Source organism: Amphiprion ocellaris, chromosome 17 (genome assembly GCF_022539595.1).
Source record: "Amphiprion ocellaris isolate individual 3 ecotype Okinawa chromosome 17, ASM2253959v1, whole genome shotgun sequence".
Lineage (NCBI taxonomy): Eukaryota > Metazoa > Chordata > Actinopteri > Pomacentridae > Amphiprion > Amphiprion ocellaris.
The window spans coordinates 33,265,790-33,291,342 of record NC_072782.1 but is presented as its reverse complement, the minus strand read 5'-3'; the positions used below and the strand labels follow the sequence as shown (position 1 = coordinate 33,291,342).

Here is a 25,553-nt window from a genome sequence, read left to right as displayed (position 1 = left end):
ATAGTATAGTAAGGCGTTTTTTTTTGCGCCAAAATTCATGATGATTTTTTTTTCAAAGAAAACCTTTCTGGAGTGTTTTTCACGCCCTCCTTTACATTATTTCATCATATGGCACGTTTTTACAACATGTTTGAAAAATCACATTTTTTTTCGACATAGTATAGTAAGGCGTTTTTTTGCGCCAAAATTCATGATGATTTTTTTTCAAAGAAAACCTTTCTGGAGTGTTTTTCACGCCCTCCTTTACATTATTTCATCATATGGCACGTTTTTACAACATGTTTGAAAAATTGCATTTTTTTTCGACATAGTATAGTAAGGCTTTTTTTTTTTGCGCCAAAAGTCATGATGGTTTTTTTACAACATGTTTGAAAAATCGCATTTTTTTTCGACATAGTATAGTAAGGCATTTTTTTTTGCGCCAAAATTCATAGTATAGCATGTTGCTATAAAAATGTCATAGTATAGCATGTGGCTCAAAAAACGTGATAGCATAGCATGTCGCTCTAAAAATGTGATAGTATAGCCTTTGGTTCATCAAACGTCATAGTTTAGCATGTCATCCAAAAAACGTCACAGTATAGCATGCTGCTCTAAAAACGTCATAGTATAGCATGTCATCCAAAAAACATCATAGTATAGGATGTTTCCCAAAAAACGTCATGTTGTCCAAAAAACATCATAGTATAGGATGTCGCCCAAAAAACATCACAGAATAGCATGTCGCCGAAAAAAGTCATTGTATAGCATGTCGCCCAAAAAACGTGATAGCATAGCATGTCGTCCAAAAAAAGTCATAGCGTGTCGCTCTAAAAACGTCATAGTAGAGCATTTTGTCCAAAAAACAAAACAGTACAGCATGTCACTCTAAAAATGCCGTACATTAGCATGTCGTCTAAAAAACATCATAGTATAGCATCATAGAATAGCATGTCGTCCAAAAAACATCATAGTTTAGCATGTCATCCAAAAAAACATCACAGAATAGCATGTCGCTCTAAAAAACATCATAGTATAGCATGTCGCTCTTGAAACGTCATAGTACAGCATGTCGCTCTAAAAACGTCATAGTATAGCATGTCGCTCTAAAAATGTCATAGTATAGCATGTCGCTCTAAAAACATCATAGTATTGTGTGTTGCTCTAAAAAACGTCATAGTATAGCATGTTGCTCTAAAAACGTCATAGTATAGCATGTTGCTCTAAAAACGTCATAGTATAGCTTTTGGTCCACAAAACCTTGTTTTGTCCCAGCTGTCTGAAGTAGGTGAGGAGCAACACAAAAACATTCCAAACGCTGGTTTCCAGAGGGTTAGATGAGTATTTATTTGAAAGAGTAAGTTTACAACAACACAACATGTGAGGGGGTTAAAAGCAAATGGGTGTTAGTAAAATAAAAATAAATAAACAGAACTATAAGTGAACTTCATGTTGACATTGATGGGCATTCCAACCAGGAACAAAGTAAAAGATAATCAATACGAAAAAAAAAACTCTTCCTGTTCACCTCTTCAAGCTCAAAAACACACCGCAGTAGCAGCCTAAAATAAAACTACCAATGGGTTCCCTGTTTTCCTTTGTGAACAATTCAAAGGTCCCTCTCTATCTCCCCACACATCCACCAACCACTGGAACACATCTCCAAAGTTCTGCTGGACCAGCTCAGCTTCCCCTCAGAAGAAGTGCTGCCACCTGCCAGATGAAGGAGCCTTTTGAGAGGCAGCTGGCATCGTGATTGGACTGTACTTTGGTCTGTTCCAATCCAGCTTCAGCTCCAGAGACGGCAGGCGAGACGAGTCAACGGAGGCCGAGTGGACGAAGGCATGAAGCTGAGTACAATCCAGAAAACAACAGAGGAGGAGTGCAGCGGCCCAGGGCCAGAACAACCAGAGTAGCATGGTATGTCTCTTAGAAAACATCATAGTAGAGCCTTTGCTATGAAAAAACACCATCATATACATCGTAGATTGTACAAATAACAAGTCAAAGGAAAGAGACATACATTGTAGAATTGTAGTAATTGTGGGCTGACTGATTTACTGATTATCAGTATTTTATTTATTACTGATTTACGGTAATAAATACATTTAAAAATGGCGCTACTTTGGCTCTGAACCTTTATCTACCTGTGGTCGCTCTGTCTTCTGGAGTGATTTAATTGGTTATACATCACGAATAAAACTCCTATAACTTAACATCTGTAAACAAAACAAAAACGAATCAACAAAGTTTTCTGTTAAAGTTTGTGTTCTTCTAAGTTTAACTCCAAGATTTTAAATACATTCATTTACTCCAAATGAATATCTACTCCAGATGTCTCACTAATAATCATTATCAGCCTTAAAAACCCACAAAACACCCCTTTATACTGGACCACACTTAGTACAGTCCGGTTCCCCCTTCTATAAATCTGCTTGGAATCTTCCACTTCCTGTTTGTCAAAGTGGCCTTCTACCTGGACAGGTTTTGTTGGAGCTCATGCAACAAACATTTTGGGTAACTGCACTTTAATATGGATGGATGACACTGAATTAGAGTCTGTTTTAATGAGACTGAGTTAAGATGTGTAGCTCTGTCATTAAATAGTAAATTATTTCTCAGAATTCACAGAGAAAAGTCTGAAATGTTTGCTAGGTTAGCATCCCACATGTTCTTTGGCTCAGCTAAAGCTAACTCTCGCCAACTTCTGGATCTCTTGAGTTGCTTGTTGTTAAAATATCTTGCTAGAGGTGCTGAAGCTCAGCAAGTCTGAGATGTTTGTTCAAAATCAGCTCATTCTCAAGTCTGATCTGAACTGTCCTCTTTTGTTTGAACTTTCCCTGAACTTAGGAGTTAATGACAGAGCAGCACATCCAGACTCAGTCTCATTTATGTAGAGATTAAACTTCAGTGTCATTCATTGATGTTAAAGTGCAGTTTTTCAAATGTTTGTTGCACATGCTTCCGACCAAACCAGTCCAGGTGGAAGATGATGTGAAGAGAAAGCTCCAGAGGATGAATATCACACATTTATGTTGGAAATAAATGTCCTTTAATTAGACATTGTCATGCAAAAGTTGGATTTCCCTTTAATGATGTTCAAATCTTTAAGTTTTGTTGATGTTGGTTTCTAAATATTTTTTGACACTCGGCCCCAAAGATTAAAACCTTCTATGGCTCACAAACTGCAACAGTTCACACATTATCAACTATCTTTCTGACTAAACTAAGATAAAAAGTGAAAAACTGTCTGATTCCTGCATCATAAATGTAAATCTTTTTGGTTTTTATGACAGTAAACTGAATATATTTGGGTTTGACATTTTATAAACCAAAACAAGAAATGAATTAGTGGAGAAAACAATCAACAGATTAATGGACAAAGAAAATGTGTTTTCCAACATATATGGCTGAATTACTCCAACGTTACAAGATACATACAATTTTAATTCAATTTTATTTATATAACACCAATTACAGGTCAAATTGTCTCAAGACGCTTTATTTTTATATTTTTTTGTCATATTTAAAATATGACAAAGTAAGAAATTTAAACCTCTTGACTAATCCAATTTATTATTTGGTTTTTAAGAGATTAATGGACAATTAAAATAAGTTTCTCCACTAAAACTAATAAACATGAGGTCAAATAGAAGGAACAGTTTTAAATACTGCAGTTCCACAATGACAAGAATAAAGTTTGTCAACAAAGAGTAAATCTGCAGGTGGATTCCATGAAAGTCCTGATAAATGATAATAAAGTGTGATACTAAAGGTTTGTGGTGCTAAAAATGTCAAAGTAAAGATATGCAGAACATCTGGATGGAGGTTGATAAAAGTTGACGTCCCTTCATTTCTCTGGAGCGACTCCATGGATTTTCTGGATGGTGGTTCAAGACCTGCTCTTCTAGTCGTCTTCCTTCTAGTCGCTGTAAAAAGTCAGTCCATCCTGGCCGACTTCAACACCTCTTCATGACAACTTGTTCTGCCTCCGACCTGGTGGAAACTCCAGAAACTGGGGAAAACCTGTGGAGACTCGAAGAACTCGTGGAGACTCGAAGAACTCGTGGGGTGGGGGAAGGTGTGGTGGGTGGTGTGGGGTGGTGGGGGAGTAGAGGGGGGAGGCCGCCACCCACCTCCCCACCTACTCTCCGCCCTGACTCCACCCAGACTCCGCCCTGGCTCCGCCCATGTGGTGACTTCAGGAACTACGATGTCAAAGGGACGACGAATTTATTTCTTTGTATCTGATCTGTAGCTCAGTGAGTTAAGGATTTGCCTATGGAGCTGCAGGTCGCTGGTTCAAGACCAGACAGTTCTTAAATTTTCTCAATATCCTGACAAAGACAAAGAAAGAAAACTGCCAGTGGCGGGTCTCGAACCTGCGACCTTCCACTCTGTAGTCACTCCTCTTATCCCCCTGAGCTACTCGCTCAGATACAAATTCTTCTTTTTTTTGCGCATTTATCATCTATTTTTTGTCGTTTTCGTGTTTTTTTTTAACTCGAGTCTCGACTCGACCGTTTTTCTCAGGAGGTGGGACTTCAGCCTTTGTGCTGGAGGGTTGAACCCTCAGTTCCAAGACTTTCCAAAGCCTCCACACCTCCCGAGTCCTCAGGACCTGAGCTTTCACACAGTCTGAGGGCTGAAATTTTCTAAGTCCCACAGTAGATCTCTGTTAGTTTGAACCTTCAGACAGTCCAAGGACTGATATCTTCTAAGTTCCTGAGTAGTTCTCTGTTAGTTTGAACCTTCAGACAGTCTGAGGACTGATATCTTCTAAGTTCCTGAGTAGTTCTCTGTTAGTTTGAACCTTCAGAAAGTCTGAGGACTGAAATCCTAAAAGTTCTTGAGTAGTTCTCTGTTAGTTTGAACCTTTAGACAGTCTGAGGACTGAAGTTTTAAAAGTTTCTCAGTACTTGTCTGTTAGTTTGAACTTTCTGGTTAACAGAAGCCTTAAAACTTGTGACCATGAGTCTTGATTTCACATTTAGATCATCCATCTGAGTTCTTCTCAGACCTTCATCTGTGGGTTTTTTAGAAATCCTCAACAAACTTTGATTCTCTTCACTGAACAGTAAAGTTTGTGGAGATCAGAAGGTAACATTAGTTTGATCGATGCCTTCAACTACTAGTAGACTTTATCTGGAAAGCAGTTTTCTGAAATGAGTTCTTAGTAAATCTGTCCACTATCAAACCAAGAACATAGAAAGAGGAAACGTTTGAAGAAACAACTTGATGTTTTCATTTCAGACTAGAAAATGCTTTAAGATCTTTATCTGTTTTTGCTCATTTTGATCGTTTTATTGTGTCTTCTGTTTAATTTGATCTTCTAAAGTTTAACTGGTGTCTTTTCAAATGTTTTGTCTTTAGTTTGATTCTTCTTAAATGTTTAGTTTTGCTCTTTTCTCACCTTTTATTCTTTTCTAATGTCTGATTTGATTTCCAAATGTTTTGTCTTTTTAATGTTTGTTGTTTTTTCAAATGGTTTATTGGCTTGTTTGAAAAATTTCCTTTTCTTTCCCAATGTTTAATTTAAGATTAAATCTTTAAGGTTTTTCTTTTTAAATGTTTTACCACCTTTTAAGGTTTAATTTTCTTTTTAAATGCTTCATTGTATTTTCTGTTTAATTCCTATTTAAAGTTTTATTGTCTTTAAGATTTAATTTTCTAATTAAACATTTAATTTTTTTAATTAAATGTTTTGTCTTTTGAAAGGTTTAATTATCTAATTAAAAGTTCTGTGATTTTTAAATGTTTAATATTCTTCTTGTTTAATTGTATTTTTTAAATGTTTAATTTTAAAAAATATTTCATCTTTAATGTTTAATATATTTGTTTAAAAAAATTGTTTAATTTCATAATTAGATCTTTTTTATCTTCTGTTTAGTTATATAATTAAATATTTTGTCTCTTTAATATAATTTAATATAATTTAATGTTTAATTTTCTTTTTAAAACTTTTATTGTATTAAATGTTTTTCCTTTGATTTAATTGCTTTTTTAATGTAGTTTATTTCGTTAATCTTTTTTTCTTTCAAGATTTTAACCTCAACCTTAAAAACGAAACAAACCCTTAAATCACAATGAAAATACTTCTGTCACAATCACGAGTTAATCAATTATTCAGTTTATCAATTCAACTTTATTTGTTTAGCACCTTTCACACAGATGACAAAACTAAACAAGCAAAGAGAAAAAACTATGCTAAAACTATGATTAAAACTCAAAAACATATTTTTTAAAAAAAGATTTAACATGGTAATAAAATGTGTTGTGTCCAGGGGATGGAGGGAGTTTATTGAAGTCTTCTTGGGCTCACATGGGAAATCATTTAAAATATAAACTTGATATTCAGTCTATGGAAACTGGAAACTGCAGAGTGACAGAAGAACCAACAATATCTCCTGTTTTCTCCTTTAATGAGTTGACTCTTCTTGTGCTTTCAGACCAAAGAACTACAGACTCTTCACAACCTGCTCAAACTCTTGGTACAGGACCTCACCACACGGGTCAAGAAGGTTTCTGTCTCATTTCTACTCTGAAGCTCACCTTCTGCTCAAACTGCTGACAAATGTTTCTGCTGCTCTAAAGTCTGGTCTCCAGAACTTCCTAAAAACTCTCAAAGTCTCTTCTGCTGCAGGTTGCTTTGTAGAACTGTTCCAGAAAACCTCACTAAACTACATGGAGGGGCCTCAAGATAGTCGTCCAAATGAAACCATACAAAAACCAAACTAGCACAACCCAAACACTAAAGTCTCCTGCAGCCTACCAGAGAAGCTCTGAGAACAGAGAATCAGGACAGGAACTCTTACCTTCTGGACAACCAACGTTGGTTCTCAAACAAGAATACAGAATGTGTCTGACCAAAAACCTCTAAAGACTCACTACAGCCAAGATAAAGACACAACTCAGCTGCATCAAATCCACTAATCACTGCACACATTAGCACCATGTGCTAACTGTGGCTAAAGAACCACATTTACCAAGACAACTATCCAGTACAAAGCCCTAAAACACACCAAGAAACACATTAAAGACGATTTTACTGCTGGAAGCTGCAAGCCAACGCCTAAAGAACAAACTAAAGCAACGGAACCAAACCCGGTTCTGTGGTGAAGAGAAACAGAGGAAATGTTTGTCTGCAGCTAAATAAAGCAGGAAGACACTGAGCTGCTCAGGTGTTCCTGATAACACCAAGCAGCCACCTGGACAGCCAATAGGAACACAGCTTCCTGGAAGTCCAGAGGGCTGGCTTAGTGAAGGAAATTTAGTTTAAAGTTGAAGCAGAAAGTTAACAAAGAAAGTTGAAAACCACCTTCTGATCCCTGAAATCTCTGAGTTTTCACACAAAGAACACCTGAACATGTCAAACCGGTTCCATAGTAGAACCATCATTGTAAAAACATCATAGTATGGTGTGTTGCTCAAAATACATTAGGACCCGACTGTCTAGGGTCGCTGATGAGCAACACAAAAACAGGACAAACGCTGGTTTCCAGGGGGTTAGGAGGATATTTATTTGAAAGAGGAACTTTACAACAACACAACATGTGAGCAGAAAAATCACAAAGTCTGTCTTTAGTTCAGCTGAAAATATTAGTTTTTGTCTTTTTTATTGACCAAACTTTTCAGGAAGTAGATGAAGAATAATTAAAGCTCTCATGTAGAAGTCCAACTTATTTTGGATCCTTGTGGAGAGTTTAATCTTAGAGTTTGTAAAGCTGTTGAGTTTTTAGAGTCACATGGATTGTTTTGACATTTAATAACAGAGTCCTGAAATAAAATTACAGTTGTAGATTTCTGTCATTTAGTCTGGACTAAACAAATAACAGCAGCATAAATCTCAAATGTCATTATGAGGAGTCTGGATTGAGGTTTCTCACTTGATAATGATCAAAACATGAAATTTAGGTTGGTTTAAAGGAATATTCCACCTTAAATCTTTGAATGTTGACCTAAAAGGTTGGTTTCAGGAAGTATTCCACCTACAAGGTCCTCAAACATCCACCTTAAAGGAACATTCCACCAAAAATCCTTGGACATGCACCTAAAATGTTGGTTTAACAGAGTATTCCATCCAAAATCCTCAGAGAGACCTGAGGGGCTGGTTAAAAGGAATATTCCACCTAAAACCTCAAATATAGACCCCAAAGGGTGGTTTAGAAAAAAATCCTTCAATGTAGACCAAAAAAGTTAGTATGGAGGAATCCACCTGAAATGTAGACCTGAGAAGTTGGTTTGGAAGAATATACCATCCTAAACATCCTTAAATGTAGACTAAAAGATGGTTTGGAAGAAAATTCCACCTAAAATCCTTCAATGTAGACCTAAAAGGTGAGTTTAATGGTATATTCCACCTAAAATTCACTACTGTAGACCTTGGAGGTTGGTCTGATGGTATATTCCATCCAGCATCCTGGAACATAAACTTAAAAAGTTCATTCAAAGGAATATTCCACCTAAAATCCTTCAATGTAGACCAAAAAATCTTGGTGTAAAGGAGTATTCCACCTTAAATGTAGACCTAAAGGATGGTTTGGAGTAATATTCTACTCTAAAATCTTCCAATGTAGACCTAAAAGGTTGATCTGATGGTATATTCTACCCAACATCCTGGAACATTTACCTAAAAGGTTGGTTTAATGGTATATTCCCAGAAGAACCCTTGAACATTGGGTTTAATGGTATATTCCACCCAAAATACTTGTGCATTTACCAAGAAGTCAGTGTAAAGGAAATGTAGACCTAAAAGGATTGTTTAAAGGAATATTTAAAGGATTATTTTCATTATTTAATAATCTGTTATCAGTCAGAATCCTGGTAAACTTATTTTCATCAGTTTTTTAGTGGAAGTCACAAATAAAGGAGCTCTTGGTTTTTCCCGGCGTTACTGAGTCCAAAGCTGCTGTTTCAACACAGAACGTTCACATGCATCCACAAACCTCTCAGCACTCAAACACCCACAGACAGGAGGCCGGCTGGACCGAGGCTCGGCGGCGTCCTCAGACCCACGAGTCGGGGAGTCGCTGAACTTGTTGGTCCGGTTTGAAGGCCTCCATGTGGTCCAGTAGAAGTCCACGTAGTCGGTGTTGGCTTTGAACCGCAGCGACTGGCCACCATCAGGTGGACCAGCTCGTCCTCGTAGGACTCCTTCTGTAGCCTTGAGGGAACCACAGGAACATTCAGTAGCTGTTGGAGTTCTTCCTGTCAGGCTCGTGGTAGAACGGCTCTGAAGAATCTTGTACTTGTCTTATCTGGAACAATCTAACAGCCTAAACTGTTAACAGCAGTGTAAAGAAGCAAACACACAGGCAGAGATTAGGACTCAAACTAGATTTATTTTAGAAAACAAATCAGCTTAGAGGCATTTGTTCACACATGTGGCTGAATAGGAGGCCGTCCAATCAGATTGGAGGTCTTCACTCTGTAGGTTGTTTGTTGGGTGAGACTCTTGGACCTCCATCAGCTGACGTGGATGTTTGATGGTCTTCCTCTCTAGTGCCAGATGATTCATCCATGAATTCAGCAGCTACAGACTGAAATGAAGCTCATGCTGCCGTTATTGAATTCCTGTTCCAGATCAAATGTTCAGATCTCACCTTGAATGCAGCCGTCTGCTGTCTGATAGTTTTTCTCATTGTAGTCTTCAATAAAGTCTTTTTCCTCATGTCAGGATGTGGTGAGACTCTTTCTCAGTCTCTGCAGACGTCCCTCATTGTGCATCTCCAGAGAAGAAACAGAAAAACTGGTCACTGCTTCAGCATCAAACGCTCTCCAGCATTGAGAGTGTTTTAGGAATTCATTTATTGTGTTGTGAACTTTGAAGGAGCAGAAACTTTACAGCTGCCAAAGATATGAGCTCCAATTCTGGATGTTTTAGGAAGTGAAGTTCATCAAATGAACACTTGATTTTTGCTGATAACTCTCATTAAATTACTGAAGAAATCTAACATAAAAACCTGTAAACTCTCAGGCAGCTTTTGTTAAAGTTTGTCTATAATTCTATCATCATGTTCTGGAACCAGGACTCTGCAGAAGTTCCTTCAATCAGATACTTGTGTGTTTCTATTTAAGGCCTCAGGTTTGAACGTACAGCAGAGGATTAGAAAGAAGTGATTTTAATGTTTAAATCAGTCCAGTAAATGTTTGGAGTAAAAATGATTAAAATGTTGATTTAGATAGATTTGTGTCATAAATAATATTGTAGAGTCTCACTTAAATATCTCCAAATGAGTTCAGTGTATTTACATTTTATAGAATATTTGATTTCTTAATCTCAATACTGTAGAGTCTGACCCTAAATATTATAATAGTGATGTCAATTTAAATAATAAATAATAAACTTTAATCAGCTAAACTCACATAATAAATATCACTGCACAACCTGAACATTCATATTATTGAGGTAAATTTACATAAATCCTGATATTCTAGAGTCTTAACTGGAATATTTCTAACATGAATCTTTTTGTATTGTGCTGATAAACAACAATAATCCGACTTTCAGATAATATTTATTGTCTGTGATTGTGAGACTAAATTCCTCCACATTCTATAACTTTACCTGCAGCATCTGTAGGAATAAATAAAAATAGAATCTGTTCATTTCCACATTATGCACATTTATTTATTCTTAATATCTCAGACTGAATGTAGCTGGCAGTAAAAACAAACTGATCTGCTGGACTGAATTTCCCAAAATGGAAACATGGACAGAATTTAACACTCCTGTATCCATGGCAACGCTAAAGTTTCTGCTTCTTACCAAAGTTCACAACACAAGTAATGATTTGAATGTAAAACTTCAGGGATGACTGCTGACCATAAGTATTCTGATCAATACTTCATGATCAATATCAGGACAGATGTTACAATTCCAGCTGTTCCATTAGACTGCAGTTATTCACAGAGAAATTAAAACATCACATTCCTCATAAAAACTAGATGGGACTTTTATTAAATAAAGTGTTGGTGAATAAACAGTAGGGATGCAACGATACAGTTAAGTCACGGTTCGGTACGATTTTCGATATGAGGGACACGATTTTCGGTTCGATTCAATACATTTAATGCTCTGAAAAAAAAAATACAAGTGTTATTCCTCTTTCGATATATATTTTTTTAATTTTGCTAACAAGCAAAAATAACAATGCCATAATAAAAACATGCATTTTAGTGCATAACATTATATAATATGTACGAGAGGGGATAGCATATCGTGGATCAACAGTTTTCATAAGGTACAAAAAGCCATCATTTTCAACCACAGAATAAGGCTGCAAAGCTTTGGCAATAAATGTTCCAACAGCACGTGTGATTTTCTTATGTTTATCGGAGGTGAAAGTGTACTTCTTTTGAAAGGCGTCCGCTATGCTGCTCTGAGACTTGGGTCGCGTTACCTTGTCCTCTGCCCCGCTCGCAGATGACTTGTCTGGGTGATGGCGGCGGAGATGAGTGGTCATGTTGGTCGTGTTGCCCGTGATGTACGGTATAGTTGTAAGGCAATACTTGCACACAGTTTTTGTTTTAGTCACCATTTTCGTCCCCTCATCATTATAATCAACAGCAAACCCAAAATGCTGCCATACAGCGGATCTGTACGACCTAGAAGCCGCCTCCTCAAACTTTTGTCTTTCCCCGCTAGCCATGATCCTCGTGTCTGTCACCTCTCCCTCAAACAACAGCAGCGTGGTTGCCCCCGCCCTCCAGGCAGCTTGGGGGATGAGGGGAGGCGGGCTGCTTGCGGGGAGGAGCTTTCTGGGAGCTTTTCAAGGCAGAGGGCTCAGCCTTGGTTGTGCCCATGGCATTTTAGCGAGAGCACACTAGAAAAAGTTCGGAAAATATATTTTGGGAGCGCTGTTTTAATTTGGATCGAACGTTTTTGCGTATTGAATCGAAGAGGGCGTATCGAACGGTTCAATAAAAAATCGAGTATCGTTGCATCCCTAATAAACAGTGTAAAAAGTGCAAAGCAGCTCCATTAAATCAGGAGATGTGAGACTTCCACAGCATGGATCACCATCTGCTGTGTTGATTCATAGCTGAATGTCAGAATGAACTGAGATAGAAAAGCTGCTTTGAGCTGCAACATTACAGTCTGACAATCCAACACCATCACAGTTTTTATCTGGTTGTTTTGCTCCAACATGCTGTGAAGTTCAGTTTTTACCTGAATCAATACAGAGATTCTATTTCCAACCAAGACTGGAATGAAAATTAGAATGTTATGAGGTTATTAATGCAACTAAATCCTTTCAGATGGAAGGATTTACTTCTAAGTTCTAATTCAAGTTTCAGTTGGAGCTCATTGCATCCACAAAGAAAAACAGTGAAACCTTCATAGCAACATTTAATAAACCTAAAGCTTCCCTGTTGGCTCATTGGTGGAGTTTGTTACTGAGCATCTGAACCTTAAATCCAGTGAGACGACCATCTTCAGTCCAGGCCAGTCAGAGAACTTCAAGACCTTCCATCAGCTGGACCAGATGTGGCATCATCTCCCTCTGAACATCTGGATGACAGGAGAAAAGACAGAAATCAAACACAGATAACACAAATACTATTTATTCACTTCCATCATTTTATAAAAGTAGCATGAACTTTATTAAAACTTGACAACATCAGTAATGAAAGTAAATGTTTTTATCTCGTGTTGAAGCTAAATTTAAAGTCAATTTTAATGACAGTTTATCCTGAGAGGAGTGAGAATGGAGCTTTTCTTTCCTTTTTAGAATATTCCCTCAAAATATTCTGTTTATTATTGGCTTTAGAAGCATTTTTCTTTACTTATTTATTTTTAGATTCCTCAGACTGATACACTTTGCTGTTTGCAGATAAATTCATGTACAACGACAATAAAGATCTTCTATTATAACATATTTTGTTAAAACAAGAACTGAAACCTTCTCAACCATCTCTCAGTCTGCAAAATTCCAACTGCAACAAAGAATTATCTGATGTAGTTATTATTAGAATGACAGGAGCAGGAGTCATCCTCACTAATTCAGCTTCCACCTAGAAACAGAAAGACCACAAACAAACACACTGATAGACTCTCAAACGTTCAACCTCACAGCCTCAAAATATCTGTTTAGGAAGTGTTGTGTTTCTAAATTCTGCTGAAAGCATTGACAGACATTCTCTTACAAGGTTGTGTAAAAAGCAGCCTGTCCTCTGAGCTACTAAGAAATCTTCCTGAACAAAGTTTCTACATGTAAATCAGCTCAACAAAAACTAAAGCCTCAGTCAGAGATAACAGGTATCACAGATTATAAACAACTTTCTTTGTTAACTCAGACTTTCTGCTTCAACCTCACATAAAAAGTGGAGTTTAACTCGTCAGGTGACTGAAAATGAACGGCTTGTGCAGTTCTAGATCCAAAAGTAGGATATTTCATCTCATGTTTTACTACAAATACATGCAATAATAAATAAATACAATGGCTGGTTGTTAGTTTATTCACTATTAATGTCATTTTATATACTGGATTGAACTTGAGCAGTGGAAGAGAAGGAATTTAATGAAATTATGGAGATTCAGAGGTAATGTTGTTCAGTGTTAAGTTAAGCTCGGTTTAATTCAAAGCAGCTGAATGTTAAACTTCAGTGCAGCTGAACAGGTTTCAGTGAACCTTAAAGTAAAATAACTTTTTTAAAAGCTAAAATAAACAGCAGAGAAATACAGGTTGAGAAATTCCTTCTAATAATGAGGACAGCTGCAGCAGCAACTAACACAGGTGTTCAGCGGTAAGTTAGCCACCTGTGTTAATTAGCCCGCTAGCTAACTTAGCCGCTTAGCTGCTAACTTAGCCGCTTAGTTAGCTAACTTAGCCGCTTAGCGAGCTAACTTAGCCGCTTAGCGAGCTAACTTAGCCGCTTAGCGAGCTAACGCGTCCGGACCAACTGCTCAAACACAACAAAACACAACTCTTCACAAGTCGCTGATTTAACGTACAACAAAACAACGCTACAAATTAGAAGTATTTATCTTCTTACCGTGTTTTACTCCAAAAATAAGGTCAACAGCAGCCAGAGACGCTAACAGACGTTCCGGCCATAGATACATACAGCAGACTAGATCCACTAGCGCGCTGTCTGACCAATCACTGCTCTCTGGCTCTCAGTCAGTCTGACCAATCACTGCTCTCTGGCTCCACACTTGCTGATGACCACTTCCGACCTCAGAAAATGAAAAAACGGAGCTTTTTTCGTTTGTGTCTCTTACTGATTTTATTTTCTTGTTATTCTAAATCTAAAATGAAAATCAAAGCATTTTTCAAATTTCGTATATTCCTTTTTCATCATGAAAAGGAAAAACGCCTGCTATTTCAATTTTAATTTTTGTATTTTAAAACGAAAATCAAATAACCACTCGTTTTTTGTTTTTCAATACCCGTTTCAGAAGGGAAAATCCAGTTGCCAAAATATACACGGACCTGCCAGTCTGGACCTGAAACCTACTAATATTTGTACTTTATATTTATTATAATACAGAGTTTTACTGCCATGTCGAGGTATTTACAGGACAAGTACTGGAATCCTCTGAGTGTTTTCTATAGTCAGAGAGGAAAAATAAAGAAACATGTTAGAGCATAATAATAATAATAATAATAATAATAATAATAATAATAATAATAATAATAATAATAATAATAATAATAATAATAATAATAATATGTAATGAACCTCTTAGGGAGACTTTAGTTGGGTTTTTCTGATCATGAATCTGTTTGGTTCTGAGTTTAAACTTTTACTGATATTTAGAAAAATCTGCAGCAGAGATCATGAAACCAGATGGAGGCAGCCTGCAGCGCCACCATGTGGACGAACAATGAACTACAATTCATCAGCTTTTAACCACGTTTCTCTGGAGAAACTTCACAGAAACATCACATCTGTTCGTCCTCAATGTGTCTGATGAAGATCTGGACATCTGGACTCAACGGTTCCATCTGTTTTCTGCTGTTTTCTGTCTTTATGTGGTTATTTTTCTCTTTTTTTCAGGAATCTAGTGTCTGTTTCTGGTCATTATATGTCTTTAAAAGTCTTTTTTAAAATTTTGTGGCTGTTTTCTGTCTTTCTGTTTCTATAAAGTCGTTTATCTTCGTTCAACCACTTCTGGACTCAATTAAATAAAGATTTAAGTCATTTTATTAAAGAAAAAACACCAAAAATATAAAAGTTTTAACTTCTCAGGTGCGACAGTTTGATTTTAAACAAAACAAGATTCACCATTTCACAGATGATTAATTAATTCTTGTAAAAATATGTAATATAATTAGAATAATATCATCATTGACAATCAAAGAATTGGTTACGCAGAATTAATCTAAACTTAACGTCTAAACTGGAGCTCCACCCACTAAATTAATCAAAATATTTGAAGGGCGTCGAGTTTTAGAAGCTTTTGTGTCTCTTTCAGGTTGTTTTTATTCTTTTATTGGTTGATTTGTGATCATTTAGTGGGTTTTCTGCATATAGTTATAGTTCTATTTTCTGCAAAAATCAAGTTTTTGTGTTTTTGTGCCTTGTTTTTGTCATTTTATGTTTTGTCTATGATGATTTGTGTGTAATTTTTGTTTTGTGTCTCAGTTTTGTCATTTGTTGTCTAGTTTTTGTGGTTTTGTGTTTTGTTTATGTGGGTTTGTGATTTTATCTTTCTGTGCCTCGTTTATTTCATTTTGTCTAGTTTTTGTTGTTCTGTGTCATTAATGATCATGTGGTGTCCAGTTTTTGCTGTGTGATGTCTTTGGGCTCTAGTTTTTAGTGTTTTCTGCCATGATTGTCCTTTTGTGTCTCATTTATTTCATTTTGTATCTAGTTTTTGTTGTTTTGTGTTTAATTTCTGTCCACTAGTGTCATGTTTTTGTAATTTCATGTTCTGTTATGTTGTTTTTAGTCTCATTTTTGTGGGTTTTGTGTTCTGATTGACTGTATTTCACCTCATTTTGTTGTTTTGTGTCTTATTCATGCTGTTGTGTGTCTTGTTTTTGTCATGTGGGATCTAGGTTTTGTGCCTCGTTTTTGTCATTTTATGTTTTGTCATTTTTAAAGTAAAATGAGAGAATATTTTTAAATTGTATTAACATAAAGTAACAGCATGAAGCTTTTCAGTAAATTAAACATCCTCAATTAATAATATAAATTAATCAAGTAACATGTTGGGGTTTAAACTGTTGTAGATTCTTTCCTGTAGTATTAAAGTCATTTAAATGAGTATTTTATATATTTTAAAGGGTTTTACTGTAATATTTAAATGAATGCGGTAAACCTACATATTAAATACTAAAGACTGGTTTGGTAAAATTACAATCTTCTAGAAAACCTTCATTCTGGTGTTTAAATGTTCTGTTGAAATAAAATGACTTCAGTTTCTTCTTTTTTTTTTAAACCCTGAACTTTCTGACAGATTTGAACTAAAACATGATTTATTCTGAATAAACTCATTAAACCTCCACTGAAACCAACCTGGACGTTAGTTTCTGATAAAACATGAACCTTATGATAAAATAACTGGAGTTTTTGTCTTCAGGTGAGCAGGAAGACCAAGAAGAAGGAAGGAGGAGCTAAACGAGCTCAGAGAGCTTCATCCAACGTTTTCTCCATATTTGAACAAATGCAGATCCAAGAATTCAAAGAGGTAAAAAAAAAAAAAAAAATGATAAGAAGGTTTAAATCTGGAGATGAATCCAAGAAAAATGAACCAGAACCTCCTCAGAACATCTGGTTCTTCATCTCCAGTAACTTTATCAATGATCAGAGGTCTACCTTCATACTGGGAATATTTCCAGAGTTCCAGGTCCTTGAAGTCTATAGAGGAGAACGTCCCCTGGAGAAAGTTCTAGAGTAGACCTACAAACAACTGGAGAAAGTTCTAGAGTAGACCTACAAACAACTGGAGAAAGTTCTAGAGTAGACCTACAAACAACTGGAGAAAGTTCTAGAGAAGACCTACAGACAACTGGACAGTTGGTAGATCTACCCTAGAACTTTCTCCAGTTGTCAGTAGGTCTACTCTAGAACTTTCTCCAGTTGTCAGTAGGTCTACCCTAGAACTTTCTCCAGTTGTCGGTAGATCTACTCTAGAACTTTCTCCAGTTGTCAGTAGGTCTACTCTAGAACTTTCTCCAGTTGTCAGTAGGTCTACTCTAGAACTTTCTCCAGTTGTCGGTAGGTCTACTCTAGAACTTTCTCCAGTTGTCGGTAGGTCTACTCTACAACTTTCTCCAGTTGTCAGTAGGTCTACTCTAGAACTTTCTCCAGTTGTCGGTAGGTCTACTCTAGAACTTTCTCCAGTTGTCGGTAGGTCTGCTCTAGAACTTTCTCCAGTTGTCGGTAGGTCTACTCTAGAACTTTCTCCAGTTGTCGGTAGGTCTGCTCTAGAACTTTCTTCAGTTTCAGTAGGTCTACTCTAGAACTTTCTCCAGGGGACGTTCTCCTCTATGGACTTCAAGGACCTGGAACTCTGGAAATATTCCCAGTATGAAGGTAGAACTCTGATCATTGACGAAGTTCCTGGAGATAAAAAACCAGGAGGTTCTGGAGGAACTTCTTCAGGTTTAGTTGGTTCTATATTCACCTCCTGGTTGTTCTTCAGGCCTTCACTCTGATCGATCAGAACCGTGATGGATTCATTGACCAGGAGGACCTGAAGGACACGTACGCCTCTCTGGGTCTGTAGATGAACCTGATCTGAGAGCAGCTGGACCTTCTGACCTCCATGTTCTGGTCTAAAATCCTGTTTTGTTGGTTCAGGGAAGCTGAATGTGAAGGACGGAGAGCTGGAGGAGATGTTGAAGGAAGCCATCAACTTCACCATGTTCCTCAACCTGTTTGGAGAGAAGCTTCACGGTGAGGATTTAGATGAATGATTTAGAACTTCAGAGACCTTCAGCAGAGGTTCAGAACATCAACCTGCTGAACGTGTTTTAAATGTTCACGGTAAAAACATCAGATCTTCAGGTTTCTGCTGCTCATCTCCAGAGGTCTATAGACATTTTCTGTCACAATTTGTTGTTTTGTGTCCAGCTTTTCTCATTTTGTGTCTACTTTTTGTGGTTTTGTACCTCGTTTTTGTCGTTTTATGTTTTGTTTATGATGTTCTGTGTGTAATTTTTGTGGTTTTGTGTCTGTTTTTGTAGTTTCTGTCACAGTTTTGTTGTTTTGTGTTTCATTTATGTCATTAGGGATATTGTTGTTTTATAACTCATTTATTTGGTTTTATGTCACATTTTAGTTGTTTTGTGTCTTGGTTTTGTCATTTTGTGTCACATTTTCGCCATTTTGTGTCTAGTTTTTGTGTTTTTTGCCTTGTTTTTGTAATTTTATGTTTTGTTTATGATGCTTTGTGTGTAAATTTTGTTGTTTTGTGTCTTGTTTATGTTGTTATGTGTCTCAGTTTTGTCATTTTGTATTTCATCTCTGCCATCTTGTGTCACGTTTTGTCACTTGGTGTCCAGTTTTTGTGGTTTTGTGCCTCATTTTTGTCATTTTATGTTTTGTTTATGTCATTTTGTGTCTCGTTTTTGTTGTTTGAGGATTTGATTTTGTCATTCTCTGTCATGTTTGTCAGTTTGAGTTTTAACTATGTTGCTTTGTGTCCTGTTTTTGTTGTTTTTTAGGTCATATTTGTCATTTTGTGTTCATAATTATTCTTTTTAGTTTTTTTTCTCATTTGGGGTCTAGTTTTCCTGGTTTTGTGCCTCATTTTTGTAATTTTTTTGTTTTGTTTATGTTGTTTTGTGTCTTGTTTTTGTAGTTTTTTGTCTCATCTTTGTAGTTTTTATGTTATTTTTGTAGTTTTGTGTCTCATTTTTGTAGTTTTTGTGCCTTATTTTTGCTGTTTTGTGTCTCGCATTTGTTGTTTTGTTTTTTTGCTTGTTTTTTTCTGTCGTGTTTGTGTTTTTTGTGTCATTTATGTCAGTTTGTGTCTCATTTTTTAAATTTTGTGTTCTATTTTTGTGGTTTTGTGTTTTTGTTTGTGTCATTTCCTGTCACATTTGTTGTTTTGTGTCTCATTTATGCGATTTTGTGTTTCATTTATATCAATTTATGTTTAATTTTTGTGGTTTTATGTCTTGTTTTTGTAGTTTTGTGTCTCATTTAAGTTGTATTGTGTCTCATTTTTGAAATTTTGTGTTTCATGAATGTGGTTTTGTGTTTTGTTTTTGTAGTTTTGTGCCTTGTTTTAGTCTGCTTGTGTCGTTTTCTGTCACATTTGTCATTTGTGTCTCGTTATTGTTGCTTCATGTCAAGTTTTGATTGTTTTGTGTCTCATTCTTGTCCTTTGGGGTCTCTTCGTTTCATTTTCTGTCTCATTTTTGTTGTTTTGTGTTGTATTTTTGTCTTTTTCTGTTTCAGTTTTTGATCTCATTTTTTCTGTTTTTATGCCTCATTTTTGTCACTTTCTGTCACATTTATTGTTTTTTGCCTTGTTTTTGTTGTTTTGCGTCTCATTTTTGCAGTTTTGTGTCTTATTTATGTTGTTTAGCGTCTCCCATCCAGACTCGGTAGAATCACATCCAGTTCTTTTCCTCATTAATTAATCAAAACCACCTTCCTTTGTCCGGCTGCAGGTGAAGCAGATGTTTGAGTCGTCCAACATCGACGCTGCAGGAAAACTGGATTATAAATCTCTGTGTTACATCATCACACACGGAGAGGAGCAGCAGGATTTACTGCAGGCAGTGTACTGGAGTTTATTTAGAGGAGAACTAAACTCTGTTCTGTCATGGTTTTATTACAGCTGTCGGATTGGAAACGCAATAAAAACTAAAAATCAGACACTGCAGGATTTCTGAATAAAAATTTATTATTAAGGAGGACTTCTGTAAAAAACATTTGAAATATTTCTTCATTTTCAGGGAAATTTTGATTCTTTAACAAAGTTCTGGTGTCAAAAAGGAAGATTTGTTTTTCTAATGTTCTGAGCTCCAAACAACCAAATTAAACTGAAAGTAATGAACCTTTGAAACTAGAAATACTTGAAAAATTTAGTATTTTGGGTGGAATAAACCTTAAAAACTGAAAACACATGAGAACAAAGTAGTATTATGGGTAAAATGAACCTCTAAAACTATAAGTACATGGACAGGAAGTAGTATTTATGGTGGAATGAATCTTTAAAGCTGTAAGTATTTGGACAGGAAGTAGTTCACTTGATGAAATAAACCTTTAAAACTATAAGTACGTGGATAGAAGTGAGAATTTTTGGGTGGAACAGATCTTTAAAACTACGTTTACTTGGAAAGTGTAGTATTTTTGGTGCAATAAACCTTTAAAATTGCAAACACACGAGAACAAAGTTTGATTTTTGGCTAAAATAAACCTTTAAAACTTTAAATACTTGGACAGGAAGTAGTATTTATGGTGGAATTAATCTTTAAAGTTGTAAGTATTTGGACAGAAAATAGTTTACTGGTGAATCTAATCTTTAAAACTATAAATATGTGGACAGGAAGTAGTGTTTATGATGGAATTAATCTTTAAAACTCTAACCACATGGACAGAAAATAGTATTTTGGATCAAATAAACCTTTAAAACTTTAAATACTTGGACAGAAAATAGTATTTTAGGTGGAATAAACCCTGAAAACTATAAGTAGGTGGATAGCAATGAGTATTTTGGGTAGAATAGACTTTTTAAACTATAAATACTTGGAAAATGTAGTATGGAAAAATAGTATTTTGGATGGAATGAGCTCTTCAAACTACATTCACTTGTAAAATGTAGTATTTTGGGTTTAATAAACCTCTAAAATTGCAAACACATGAGCACAAAGTTGTATTTTTGGGTAAAATAAACCTTTAAAATTATAAATATGTGGACAGGAAGTAATATTATGGGTTTAATAAACCCTTATAACTATAAGTACCTGGATAGAAATGAGTTTTTTGGATAGAATAATCCTTTAAAACTAGAAATACTTGGAAAATGTAGCATTTTGAGTGAAAAAAAACTTTTAAGCCATCTGTATTTGGACAGAAAGTAGTATTTTGGATAAAATAAACCTTTAAAACTTTAAATACATGGAAAGGAAGTAGTATTTTGGATGGAATGACCCCTAAAAACCATATTCACTTGTAAAATGTAGTATTTTGGGTATAATAAACTTTTAAAACTGCAAACATATTAGCACACAATTGGGTTTTTTGGGGGGTAAAAAAAACCTTTAAAACTATAAATATGTGGACAGAAAGTAGTATTTATGGTGGAATTAATCTTTAAAGCTGTAAGTATTTGGACAGAAAGTCGTATTTTAACTGTAATAAACCTTTAAAGCTTTAAATACTTGGACATTAACTAGTATTTTGGTCAGATTAAACCTATAAAACTGTAAACTGTAATCGTTCATCCTCTCCAGCAGGCGGTGCTGTTGTGGAACTTAATGATCCTGAAGCTGCTGCAGAACCCGAACACTGGTCTGTTGTCACGGTAACAGAACTTCTGTCCATCAGTGGGATGGTTTTAAACCAGACTCAGGACCAGGACCAGAACCAGATCCACTCTGTCGAGTCTAAAGTCTGAACAGTCTCAGGTTTAGATTTAATTTTATTCAGTTCTGGTGTCGCTGCACAAACGTCTGTAGAACCAGAATTTATCTAAAATATTCCAGATTTTAGACTTGAGTTTATTCAGTTCTCGTGTTGCTGCACAGATGTTTATAGAACCAGACTCCATTCAAAATATCTTAAATTTTACACTTGGTTTTATTCCATTTTCATGTAGTTGTACACATCTGTACCACCAGACTTCATTGAAATTATTCCAGATTTTAGATGTTATTTTATTGTTTTCATGAGGTTGCACAGATATTTATAGAACCAGACTTCACTCAAAATATCCTCAGTTACAGACTTGACTTTGTTTAATTCTTGTGTTTGCACAGAAAGCTACAGAACCAGGATTTATCGAAAATATTCCAGATTTAAGACTGTAATTTATTCAGTTCTCATGCGGCTTTAAAGATATTTAAAATATAAAACTGAATTCAAAATAAGTTTGAAATATACAATTTCGATTTCGAATTTCGAATTCTCGATTTCATTCCATCCTCGTGTTGCTGCACAGACTTCTATAGAACCAGACTCCATTTAATATATTTCAGATTTTAGACTTGGTTTTATTCAGTCCTCTTGTGGCTGCACACACATTTATAGAACCAGAATAAATTTATAATTCTTCAGATTTTAGACATTATTTTATTCCGTTTCTGTGTGGCTGCACAGACTTCTAAAGCACCAGACTCCATTCAAAATATTCGAGATTTTAGATGTTACTTTATTGTTTTCATGAGGCTGCACTGATGGTTTCATGGACCAGACTCCATTCAATTATAGACTTTATTCAATTATTGTGTGTCTGCACAGATCTCTATAGAACCAGACTTCATTTAAAATATTCCAGATTTTACACTTTTAATCTATTCAGGCCTTGTGTTGCTGCACATGCATTTATAGAACAGGACTTCAATTAAAATATTCCTAATTTTAGGTTAGATTTTATTTAATTCTTGTGAGTCTGCACAGACCTCTATAGAACCAGGATTTATTTAAAACACTCCAGATTTCAGACTTTACTTTGTGTTTCTGGACATATCTCCAGACTCCATTCAAAATATCCTTAATTGTAAGTCGTTTCTAACATATTTTATCAGTTTAAATCCACCTGAGTGGAGCTGAATCCCAGAACATTTCCTGGAAATAAAAGTCCTCAAACATGAGGACCGATCAGCAGCTCGTCTCCTCTCTACCTGCAGGACGTCAGAGACACGCCGCCGCCTGGACGTCCAGGAAGACGAAGAAGTTTAGAGAGAATCCTGGAAGCTGCAGGAGATCAGAGGGAGGAAGACGAGTTCCTCTGAGGTCTGGGAGTGTTTCATCCTCCAACATCTGGAGGAGACGACCGTTGAGCTTCACAGACCTGGACAGACACAGACAAACAGACATTAGTAGAGGAGCGCAGATAAACATTAGAACGCAGATACACAGTCAGACATTAGTAGAGGAGCGCAGATAAACATTAGAACGCAGATAAACAGTCAGACGTTAGTAGAGGAGCGCAGATAAACATTAGAACGCAGATAAACAGTCAGACGTTAGTAGAGGAGCGCAGATAAACATTAGAACGCAGATACACAGTCAGACGTTAATAGAGGAGCGCAGATAAACATTAGAACGCAGATACACAGTCAGACGTTAGTAGAGGAGCGCAGATAAACATTAGAAGGCAGATACAAAGTCAGACGTTAGTAGAGGAGCGCAGATAAACATTAGAAGGCAGATAAACAGTCAGACGTTAGTAGAGGAGCGCAGATAAACATTAGAAGGCAGATAAGCAGCCAGACGTTAGTAGAGGAGCGCAGATAAACATTAGAAGGCAGATAAACAGCCAGACGTTAGTAGAGGAGCGCAGATAAACATTAGAACGCAGATACACAGTCAGACAGTAGTAGAGGAGAGCAGATAAACATTAGAACGCAGATACACAGTCAGACAGTAGTAGAGGAGAGCAGATAAACATTAGAACGCAGATACACAGTCAGACATTAGTAGAGGAGCGCAGATAAACATTAGAACGCAGATACACAGTCAGACATTAGTAGAGGAGCGCAGACAAACATTAGAACGCAGATACACAGACATTAGTAGAGGAGCGCAGATAAACATTAGAACGCAGATACACAGTCAGACGTTAGTAGAGGAGCGCAGATAAACATTAGAACGCAGATAAACAGTCAGACGTTAGTAGAGGAGCGCAGATAAACATTAGAACGCAGATACACAGTCAGACGTTAGTAGAGGAGCGCAGATAAACATTAGAACCCAGATACACAGTCAGACGTCAGTAGAGGAGCGCAGATAAACATTAGAACGCAGATACACAGTCAGACGTCAGTAGAGGAGCGCAGATAAACATTAGAACGCAGATACACAGTCAGACGTCAGTAGAGGAGCGCAGATAAACATTAGAACGCAGATACACAGTCAGACGTCAGTAGAGGAGCGCAGATAAACATTAGAACGCAGATACACAGTCAGACGTTAGTAGAGGAGCGCAGATAAACATTAGAACGCAGATACACAGTCAGACATTAGTAGAGGAGCGCAGATAAACATTAGAACGCAGATACACAGACATTAGTAGAGGAGCGCAGATAAACATTAGAACGCAGATACACAGTCAGACGTTAGTAGAGGAGCGCAGATAAACATTAGAGCGCAGATAAACAGTCAGACATTAGTAGAGGAGTGCAGATAAACATTAGAGCGCAGATAAACAGTCAGACATTAGTAGAGGAGCGCAGATAAAGATTAGAATGCAGATAAACAGTCAGACAGTAGTAGAGGAGCGCAGATAAAGATTAGAACGGAGATAAACAGTCAGACATTAGTAGAGGAGCGCAGATAAAGATTAGAACGCAGATAAACAGTCAGACATTAGTAGAGGAGCACAGATAAAGATTAGAATGCTACGGTGGCTGAGAGGTGCAAACCAAATTTACATAATGCAAAACACTTTTACAACCTCCAAGACAAATTTACAAGCGACAAAACACTTTTACAAGTCCAAAAACACTTTTACAAGTCCGAAAACACTTTTACAAGTCCGAAAACACTTTTACAAATCCAAATGTAACCGGAAAGGGAATGTCCCAACTCCGGGGTTGAAGCGGAAATGACGACGAGGAGCGGCTAATGCAACGGACAGCGAGCGGGTGATGTTTTGCCCGTTTTTAACATATAAACCGATTGACGCGGTTTTGTTTTTCGTGTGGTCGGTCTTTAGAGTGTTTAAATGGCGCAGATCAGACCGACAGAGTGCATTAGCCGCTCCTCGTTGTCACTTCCGGTTCAACCCCGGAGTTGGGACATTCCCTTTCCGGTTAAATTTAATTTGTAAATTTGGTTTTGGATTTGTAAAAGTGTTTTGTCGCTTGTAAATTTGTCTTGGAGGTTGTAAAAGTGTTTTGCAATATGTAAATTTGGTTTGCACCTCTCGGCCACCGTAGAATGCAGATAAAGAGTCAGACATTAGTAGAGGAGTGCAGATAAAGATTAGAACGCAGATAAAGAGTCAGACAGTAGTACAGGAGCACAGATAAAGATTAGAACGCAGTTAACATTCAGACATTAGTAGAGGAGCACAGATAAAGATTAGAACACAGATAAACAGTCAGACATTAGTAGAGGAGCACAGATAAAGATCAGAACGCACATAAACAGTCAGACAGTAGTAGAGGAGCGCAGATAAACATTAGAACGCAGTTAACATTCAGACATTAGTAGAGGAGCACAGATAAAGATTAGAACACAGATAAACAGTCAGATATTAGTAGAGGAGCACAGATAAACATTAGAACGCAGTTAAACAGTCAGACATTAGTAGAGGAGCACAGATAAACGTTAGAACGCAGATAAACTGTCAGACATTAGTAGAGGAGCACAGATAAACATTAGAACGCAGATAAAGTCAGACATTAGTAGAGGAGCACAGATAAAGATTAGAACACAGATAAACAGTCAGACATTAGTAGAGGAGCACAGATAAAGATTAGAACGCAGTTAAACAG

At 36.5% G+C, this 25,553-nt stretch overlaps 2 protein-coding genes and 1 long non-coding RNA gene across 12 annotated transcripts in view; 2 read left to right on the top strand and 1 right to left on the bottom strand.

Moving 5' to 3' along the window:
• Positions 1-9,654, top strand: part of LOC129347316 (uncharacterized) — a 16,785-nt gene extending 7,131 nt beyond the window's left edge. Inside the window, exon 2 of the long non-coding RNA XR_008599346.1 lies at positions 6,429-9,654. This is a non-coding gene — a long non-coding RNA (uncharacterized LOC129347316). The remainder of the gene's footprint in view (positions 1-6,428) is intronic.
• The window catches only part of hpse (heparanase), a 33,589-nt gene continuing 17,164 nt past the window's right edge, over positions 9,129-25,553 (bottom strand). For 3 of the 10 annotated variants that reach the window (XM_055004071.1, XM_055004069.1, XM_055004070.1), the window contains 3 exons: positions 22,734-22,903; positions 13,978-14,161; positions 9,301-12,493 (listed from right to left, as the gene is read on the bottom strand). In XM_055004071.1, the coding sequence (XP_054860046.1) occupies positions 22,744-22,903 (160 nt within the window). In that variant the 3' untranslated portion in view covers positions 9,301-12,493; positions 13,978-14,161; positions 22,734-22,743. Of the gene's footprint in view, positions 9,260-9,300; positions 12,494-13,977; positions 14,162-17,560; positions 17,811-22,733; positions 22,904-25,553 lie in introns of those variants that run through there. The other 7 variants (XM_055004068.1, XM_055004065.1, XM_055004062.1 and 4 more) reach the window with 7 other exon arrangements.
• On the top strand, positions 11,421-21,508 carry LOC111586953 (myosin light chain 5-like). The gene is given in 6 exon segments (XM_055019116.1): positions 11,421-11,465; positions 16,514-16,621; positions 17,579-17,654; positions 17,737-17,904; positions 19,507-19,677; positions 21,348-21,508. Coding segments are annotated over 6 exon segments (729 nt in total).